The sequence below is a fragment of the Entelurus aequoreus genome, linkage group LG14, assembly GCF_033978785.1.
Source record: "Entelurus aequoreus isolate RoL-2023_Sb linkage group LG14, RoL_Eaeq_v1.1, whole genome shotgun sequence".
Classification (NCBI taxonomy): domain Eukaryota; kingdom Metazoa; phylum Chordata; class Actinopteri; order Syngnathiformes; family Syngnathidae; genus Entelurus; species Entelurus aequoreus.
In genome coordinates, this window is record NC_084744.1 from 28,919,541 (window position 1) to 28,929,198 (window position 9,658).

The following is a 9,658-nucleotide window of genomic DNA, read 5'->3' on the forward strand; positions in this document are numbered from 1 at the left end:
ACAGTGTCATGTTGTTCTATGCCATAGTTCGTGTTAGTTGTTTCATGCCACAGTGTCATGTTGTTCTATGCCATAGTTCGTGTTAGTTGTTTCATGCCACAGTGTCATGTTGTTCTATGCCATAGTTCATGTTAGTTGTTTCATGCCACAGTGAAATGTTGTTCTATGCCATAGTTCATGCTAGTTGTTTCATGCCACAGTGTCATGTTGTTCTATGCCATAGTTCATGTTAGTTGTTTCATGCCACAGTGTCATGTTGTTCTATGTCATAATTCGTGTTAGTTGTTTCATGCCAGTGTCATGTTGTTCTATGCCATAGTTCGTGTTAGTTGTTTCATGCCACAGTGTCATGTTGTTCTATGTCATAGTTGGTGTTAGTTGTTTCATGCCACAGTGTCATGTTGTTTTATGCCATAGTTTGTGTTAGTTGTTTCATGGCACAGTGTGATGTTGTTCTATGCCATAGTTTGTGTTAGTTGTTTCATGCCACAGTGTCATGTTGTTCTATGCCATAGTTCGTGTTAGTTGTTTCATGCCACAGTCTCATGTTGTTCTATGCCATAGTTCATGTTAGTTGTTTCATCCCACAGTGTCATGTTGTCCTATGCCATAGTTCATGTTAGTTGTTTCATGCCACAGTGTCATGTTGTTCTATGCCATAGTTCATGTTGTTTCATGCCACAGTGTCATGTTGTTCTATGCCATAGTTCATGTTAGTTGTTTCATGCCACAGTTTCATAGTTGTTCTATACCATAGTTCATGTTAGTTGTTTCATGCCACAGTGTCATGTTCTATGCCATAGTTCGTGTTAGTTGTTTCATGCCACAGTGTTATGTTGTTCTATGCCAGAGTTCGTGTTAGTTGTTTCATGCCACAGTGTCATGTTGTTCTATGCCATAGTTCATGTTAGTTGTTTCATGCCACAGTGTCATGTTGTTCTATGCCATAGTTCATGTTAGTTGTTTCATGCCACAGTGTCATGTTGTTCTATGTCATAGTTCATGTTAGTTGTTTCATGCCACAGTGTCATGTTGTTCTATGCTATAGTTCATGTTAGTTGTTTCATGCCACAGTGTCATGTTGTTATATGCCATAGTTCATGTTAGTTGTTTCATGCCACAGTTTCATAGTTGTTTTATGCCATAGTTCATGTTAGCTGTTTCATCCCACAGTGTCATGTTGTCCTATGCCATAGTTCATGTTAGTTGTTTCATGCCACAGTGTCATGTTGTTATATGCCATAGTTCATGTTAGTTGTTTCATGCCACAGTTTCATAGTTGTTCCATACCATAGTTCATGTTAGTTGTTTCATGCCACAGTGTCATGTTGTTCTATGCCATAGTTCATGTTGTTTCATGCCACAGTGTCATGTTGTTCTATGCCATAGTTCATGTTAGTTGCTTCATGCCACAGTTTCATAGTTGTTCTATACCATAGTTCATGTTAGTTGTTTCATGCCACAGTTTCATAGTTGTTCTATGCCATAGTTCATGTTAGTTGTTTCATGCCACAGTGTCATGTTGTTCTATACCATAGTTCATGTTAGTTGTTTCATGCCACAGTTTCATAGTTGTTCTATACCATAGTTCATGTTAGTTGTTTCATGCCACAGTTTCATAGTTGTTCTATACCATAGTTCATGTTAGTTGTTTCATGCCACAGTTTCATAGTTGTTCTATGCCATAGTTCATGTTAGTTGTTTCATGCCACAGTTTCATAGTTGTTCTATACCATAGTTCATGTTAGTTGTTTCATGTCACAGTTTCATAGTTGTCCTATACCATAGTTCATGTTAGTTGTTTCATGCCACAGTTTCATAGTTGTTCTATACCATAGTTCATGTTAGTTGTTTCATGCCACAGTTTCATAGTTGTTCTATACCATAGTTCATGTTAGTTGTTTCATGCCACAGTTTCATAGTTGTTCTATACCATAGTTCATGTTAGTTGTTTCATGCCACAGTTTCATAGTTGTTCCATGCCATAGTTAAGTTAGTTGTTTGTTTCTTGCTATGCTATAGTTTATGCTAGTTGTTTGCTTCACGCTATTGTCACGCAACCCTCTACGTAAGTCTTGTTTATTTCATGCCACAGTTAAGAGAGTTTTTGCCTGTTATTTTGTAGTTAGATTAATAAATATGTTCCTACCTGCAAGCCTTGTCCGGAATAGTCCGTTTGCATCCCGGGAGAACAAACCTCGCAGTAAGCTGCGAAAACCTCGTTATGACAGTAATGTACTACCAATTACGACCTTTTATGGTCGCTTTGCCACAACACAAGACTAATTAGTTTTTGGGGTCCAAGTCACGATACACAGAAAAGTTTGGAGGCGGAGAACAATAACGCCTCAACACAGAAGCAGAATTCTGAATTTACACAGCAGTTCTAATGCTAACGACGCCAGCTTGATTACATTACGATAGCACGTACAAATATGCCTGAAATCACTCCTACAGACACCACACATGGGCCAATTTAGTAAGCAAGAATTGTTTTAGTTATATTGTAAAATTTAGCAGTGTTGCTTGTAGTGATGAATGAAGAATCCATACGAAAACAACACAAAAGCATAGGACATTTTTCTCATAAAAAGGCTAAATGGCATCTAGTACCCATTGGGAACACAGCCAGCTTGACCACCACGCCTATTTGATGGGTGGGACGTGACGTCAGTAACATCCCAGCAATAAGTACTTTTTGAGCACAGTTAACAATATCGGCATAATAACGATAACCGCGATAATTTTGGTCACAATAACTGTGGTATGAAACTTTCCTATAGTTGCATCCCTACTTCCGTTATAATTTGTTTATGAGCAAAGGAGAACCCTAAGCTACCAAAGCCGCATTTGTGACTTTGTGTTGTGCTTACCTGGACTGTGATGAAGCTGTGAGGACTCAGGTGGTTTGTCTTCATGCTCTTCAGTCTTCACAGAGACAACAGTCAGTGGACACTTGGTGAGATCAGCCTCCTCCTGCCCTAGAAGACACTCTTCCTCCTGAGTGATCCACACTTCCTCCTCTTCCTCTTTAATGTGGGGGGGCTGTGGACCCTCCTCTTCCTCTTTAATGTGAGGGGGCTGTGGTTCCTCATCTTCCTCTTTAATGTGAGGGGGCTGCTGGACGTCTGTTTAGTAGATAAGTAAGTCAGATTAATAGAGAATAGCAATAGTTTTTGACTGCCACTGTTAACACAACGAGATTAGTTGTGTTCTCTCGTGTGTTTTGTTAAAAGTGTGTAGCTAAAAATTAGAAATGTCCGATAATGGCTTTTTTGCCGATATCCGATATTCCGATATTGTCCAACTCTTAAAGGCCTACTGAAATGAAATTGTTTTATTTAAACGGGGATAGCAGATCCATTCTATGTGTCATACTTGATCATTTCGCGATATTGCCATATTTTTACTGAAAGGATTTAGTAGAGAAAATCGACGATAAAGTTCGCAACTTTTGCTCGCTGATAAAAAAAAGCCTTGCCTGTACCGGAAGTAGCGTGACGTCACAGGAGCTAGTATTCCTCACAATTCCCCTTTGTTTACAATGGAGAGAGAGATTTGGAGCGACAAAGCGACGATTACCCCATTAATTTGAGCGAGGATGAAAGATTCGTAGATGAGGAACGTTACAGTGAATGACTACAGAGGCAGTGATGGACGTATCTTTTTTCGCTCTGACCGTAACTTAGGTACAAGCTGGCTCATTGGATTCCACACTCTCTCCTTTTTCTATTGTGGATCACGGATTTGTATTTCAAACCACCTCGGATACTAAATCCTCTTGAAAATGAGAGTCGAGCATGCGAAATGGACATTTAAAGTGACTTTTATCTCCACGACAATACATCGGTGACACACTTAGCTACTGAGCTAACGTGATAGCATCGTTCTCAAATGAAGATAGAAACAAAATAAATAAATCCCTGACTGGAAGGATAGACAGAAGATCAACAATACTATTATAAACCATGTACATGTAACTACACGGTTAAAAATTCTCAGCCTGGTAAGGCTTAACAATGCTGTTGCTAACGACGCTAAGGCTAATTTAGCAACTTAGCAACCGGTGTTGTGCCTGAAACCTCACAGAGCTATGATAAAGACATTAGCGCTCCACCTACGCCAGCCAGCCCTCATCTTCCCATCAACAGCCGTGCTCACCTGCATTCCAGCGATCGACGGCGCGACGAAGGACTTCATCCGTGGGTTTGGCGGCAAGCATCGGCTAGGCGTAGTAAGTAGTCCTTGTTGTGTTGTTGTAAGTATTGTACTTAGCCGCTAATACACAGATCGATCCCACCTACAACGTTCTTCTTTGCAGTCTTCATTGTTCATTAAAAAAATTGCAAAAGATTCACCAACACAGATGTCCAGAATACTGTGGAATTTTGTCGAAGAAAACAAGAGGTTTCTGTATCGGGTTCGACGGGGTCCAACCACTTCCGTGGATTCTGTGACATCACGCGCATAAATCATATCCAAAGGAGTTTTTCAACCGGAAGTGTGGCGGGAATTTTAAAATTGCACTTTATAAGTTAACCCGGCCGTATTGGCATGTGTTGCAATGTTAAGATTTCATCATTGATATATAAACTATCAGACTGTGTGGTCGGTAGTAGTGGCTTTCAGTAGGCCTTTAATTACCGAGTCCGATATAAACCGATACCGCTATATACAGTCGTGGAATTAACACATTATGATGCCTAATTTTGTTGTGATGCCTCGCTGGATGCATTAAACAATGTAACAAGGTTTTCCAAAATAAATCAACTCAAGTTATGGAAAAAAAATGCCAACATGGCACTGCCATATTTATTATTGAAGTCACAAAGTGCATTATTTTTTTTAACATGCCTCAAAACAGCAGCTTGGAATTTGGGGCATGCTCTCTCAGGGAGAGCATGAGGAGGTTGAGGTGGGCGGGGTTCAGGTGAGGGGGGTAGCAGGGGGTGTAATTGTAGCGTCCCGGAAGAGTTAGTGCTGCAAGGGGTTCTGGGTATTTGTTCTGTTGTGTTTATGTTGTGTTACGGTGCGGATGTTCTCCCGAAATGTGTTTGTCATTCTTGTTTGGTGTGGGTTGACAGTGTGGCGCATATTTGTAACAGTGTTAAAGTTGTTTATACGGCCACCCTCAGTGTGACCTGTATGGCTGCTGACCAAGTATGCCTTGAATTCACTTGTGTGTGTGAAAAGCCGTAGATATTATGTCATTGGGCCGGCACGCAAATGCAGTGCCTTTAAGGCACGCCCCCAATATTGTTGTCTGGGTGGAAATCGGGAGAAATTCGGGAGAATGGTTGCCCCGGGAGATTTTCGGGAGGGGCAAAGAAATTCGGGAGTCTCCCGGGAAAATCGGGAGGGTTGGCAAGTATGACTGGGAGATGCAACTGCTCTGTACTCCTCCCTACGTCCGTGTACCACTCCGTACAGCGGCGTTTTAAAAAGTCATACATTTTACTTTTTGAAACCGATACCGATAATTTCCGATATTACATTTTTAAGCATTTATCGGCCAATAATATTGGCAGTCCGACATTATCGGACATCTCTATTGATTACAATGTAAAATACATTTGGCGACTGTGTGAGTTTTTTGTAAACATGTTGTTACACAATGTTACAAACTAAGGAACATCGACCTCTCATAAAAATAGTGTGTCTGAAAGGGTCTCCTTTCCATGAACAATATAAAAACAAAGCAGGAGAAACCGATACCGATAATTTTCAATATTACATTTTAAAGCATTTATCGGCCGATAATATCGGCAGTCCGATATTATCGGACGATAAATGCTTTAAAATGTAGTATCGGAAATTATCGGTATCGCGTTCAAAAAGTAAAATGTATGACTTTTTAAAACGCCGCTGTGTACACGGACGTAGGGAGAAGTACAGAGCGCCAATAAACCTTAAAGGCACTGCCTTTGCGTGCCGGCCCAGTCACATAATATCTACGGCTTTTCACACACACAAGTGAATGCAAGGCATACTTGGTCAACAGCCATACAGGTCACACTGAGGGTGGCCGTATAAACAACTTTAAAGGCCTACTGAAAGCCACTACTACCGACCACGCAGTCTGATAGTTTATATATCAATGATGAAATCTTAACATTGCAACACATGCCAATACGGCCGGGTTAACTTATAAAGTGACATTTAAAACTTCCCGGGAAATATCCGGCTGAAACATCGCGGTATGATGACGTATGCGCGTGACGAAGTCAGAGTAACGGAAGTTATGGTACCCCGTAGAATCCTATACAAAAAGCTCTGTTTTAATTTCATAATTCCACAGTATTCTGGACATCTTTTGCAATTTTTTTAATGAACAATGAAGGCTGCAAAGAAGACAGTTGTAGGTGGGATCAGTGTATTAGCAGCGGACTACAGCAACACAACCAGGAGGACTTTGTTGGAGCGCTAGCCGCGCTAGCCGGCGACCTCACCTTGACTTCCTACGTCTCTGGGCCGCCAAACGCATCGGGTGAAGTCCTTCGTCCTTCTGCCGATCGCTGGAACGCAGGTGAGCACGGGTGTTGATGAGCAAATGAGGGCTGGCTGGCGTAGGTGGAGAGCTAATGTTTTTAGCATAGCTCTGTGCAGTCCGGTTGCTAAGTTAGCTTCAATGGTGTCGTTAGCACAGCATTGTTAACCTTCGCCAGCCTGGAAAGCATTAACCGTGTAGTTACATGTCCACGGTTTAATAGTATTGTTGATTTTCTATCTATCCTTCCAGTCAGGGGTTCATTTCTTTTGTTTCTATATGCAGTTAAAGCAAGATGCTATCACGTTAGCTCGTAGCTAAAGCATTTCGCCGATGTATTGTCGTGGAGATAAAAGGCACTGAATGTCCATTTCGCGTTCTCGACTCTCATTTTCAAGAGGATATAGTATCCGAGGTGGTTTAAAATACAAATCTGTGATCTACAATAGAAAAAGGAGAAAGTGTGGAATCCAATGAGCCAGCTTGTACCTAAGTTACGGTCAGAGCGAAAAAAGATACGTCCATCGCTGCCTCTCAAGTCATTCACTGTAACGTTCCTCATCTACGAATCTTTCATCCTCGCTCAAATTAATGGGGTAATCATCACTTTCTCGGTCCGAATCTCTCTCGCTCCATTGTAAACAACGGGGAATTGTGAGGAATACTAGCTCCTGTGACGTCACGCTACTTCCGGTACAGGCAAGGCTTTTTTTAATCAGCGAGCAAAAGTTGCAAACTTTATCGTTGATTTTCTCTACTAAATCCTTTCAGCAATAATATGGCAATATCGCGAAATGATCAAGTATGACACATAGAATGGATCTGCTATTCCTGTTTAAATTTAAAAAAATCATTTCAGTAGGCCTTTAAGACTGTTACAAATATGCGCCACACTGTGAACCCACACCAAACAAGAATGACAAACACATTTCGGGAGAACATCCGCACCGTAACACAACATAAACACAACAGAACAAATACCCAGAACCCCTTGCAGCACTAACTCTTCCGGGACGCTACAATATACACCCCCCGCTTCCCCCTCCCAAACCCCGCCCACCTCAACCTCCTCATGCTCTCTCAGGGAGAGCATGTCCCAAGTTCCAAGCTGCTGTTTTGAGGCATGTTAAAAAAAATAATGCACTTTGTGACTTCAATAATAAAAATGGTAGTGCCATGTTGGCATTTTTTTCCATAACTTTAGTTGATTTATTTTGGAAAACCTTGTTACATTGTTTAATGCAGTGTTTTTCAACCACTATGCCGCGGCATGTCGTGAGATACAGTCTGGTGTGCCGTGGGGAGATTATGTAATTTCACATATTTGGGTTAAAAATATTTTTTGCCAACTACTAATTACAATCTGCAAATTATGTGCCGATGTTGTGTGTCTGTGCTGTCTAGAGCTCGGCAGAGTAACCGTGTAATACTCTTCCATGTCAGTAGGTGGGAGCCGGTAGCTAATTGCTTTGTAGATGTCGGGAACACGTTGTGTGAGACGACAAGGGTTTGTCGTCGTATCTAATGCTTAAACCAAAAATAAACAAAAGGTGAGTGCCCCTAAGAAAAGGCATTGTAGCTTAGGGAAGGCTATGCAGAACAGAACTAAAACCTAACTGGCTACAAAGTAAACAAAAACAGAATGCTGGACGACAGCAAAGACTTACTGTGGAGCAAAGACAGCGTCCATAAAGTACACCCGAACATGACATGACAATCAACAATGTCCCCACAAAGAAGGATAAAAACAACTGAAATATTCTTGATTGCTAAAACAAAGTAGATGCGGGAAATATCGCTCAAAGGAAGACATGATACTGCTCCAGGAAAATACCCAAAAAAATAGGAGCGTAAGACAAGAACTAAAACACTACACACAGGAGAACAGCAAAAAATACAAAATAAGTCAGGGCGTGATGTGACAGGTGGTGACAGTACACCTACTTTGAGACAAGAGCTATAGAACCTTTATTTAACCAGATAAGAAAACCCATTGAGATCAAGATCTCTTTCACAAGGGTGACCTGGCCAAGAGGTCAACAGCACATGTCACAGAGCAGTTTCAAAAATAAAACATTTTGAAATACATAAGAGAACTGTAAAACAACAGAGATTTACATCTTTAAAAACACAGGCACTGTGCAAACGTCTCTCGCTGTTTGTCCCTCAGGACAGAACGGAAGGCTCCAAATGGAAGTAGTTCTGTAAGTTTCAGTTTCGTCTGCAATGCATTCCATGCCATAGGGGCAGCAATGCCAAAAGCTCTTTTGCCAAATTCAGTCCGTACATGAGGAACAGTTAAAACATACAAATTGTTAGAACGTAACGCATAAGAGCTGCTTTTTCTTTGTAACAGAGTACACAAGTATGGAGGTATTAAACCTAAAAGAGCCTATAGTGATGCATGCTTGGTTATGGTTTAAAGTCATATCCAAAAATTGCAACGACGACTTTTTACTGTCAACTGAGTTTCCTTTTTTAGTGATTTCTGCTGGTAGTGCCTCCAGATTATTTCAACGCAAAAAATGTGCCTTGGCTCAAAAAAGGTTGAAAAACACTGGTTTAATGCATCCAGCGGGGCATCACAACAAAATTAGGCATAATAATGTGTTATTTCACGACTGTATATATCGGTATCGGTTGATATCGGAATCGGTAATTAAGAGTTGGACAATATCGGAATATCGGGGAAAAAAAGCCATTATCGAACATCTCTACAAAGCAGTGCATCATCCTCACCAGAGAATATATTGAAGAGAAGTGTTAATAATGAAATATAAAGTTAGTAAAGATGTGAGAGTAAGAAGTAAACAAACCTGTTCTGTGTAACACAACTTGATGTTTCTTGAAAACAGCGTCCAGTAGTTGATGTTGTCGCTCCTTCTCCTCTTTTGTTGGACAAAGTTCCTCCTCATACTTTGCTATCGTTCTTTCGCACATTTTCACACAATCACAACACTTGACACTCACATTTGATCTCTACTTAGTGATGTGTTGATAACGTCCGCGTCTCTTTGTTAGCAGCTAACAAGCTAAGCTAACTAGCAAGCTAAGCTAGCACAAGACGCGTCAAAATGCGCTCAGACTAATGTATCCGGATACAAACAACTATTACCTGTTTACATAAAAGTGTACATGCACGCACTCATTAAGAAGACAGAAGTGAATCAC

General features: G+C 40.9%; 1 protein-coding gene across 1 annotated transcript in view; it reads right to left on the minus strand.

Annotated features, from left to right (window-relative positions):
• Window positions 1-9,637, minus strand: part of LOC133664271 (zinc finger protein 569-like) — a 40,686-nt gene extending 31,049 nt beyond the window's left edge. The window contains exons 1-2 of the mRNA XM_062068783.1: window positions 9,304-9,637; window positions 2,874-3,128 (exon numbers count right to left, since the gene is read on the minus strand). Of these exons, the coding sequence (XP_061924767.1) occupies window positions 2,874-3,128; window positions 9,304-9,427 (379 nt within the window). The 5' untranslated portion in view covers window positions 9,428-9,637. The remainder of the gene's footprint in view (window positions 1-2,873; window positions 3,129-9,303) is intronic.
• Window positions 9,638-9,658: the final 21 nt, after the last annotated feature.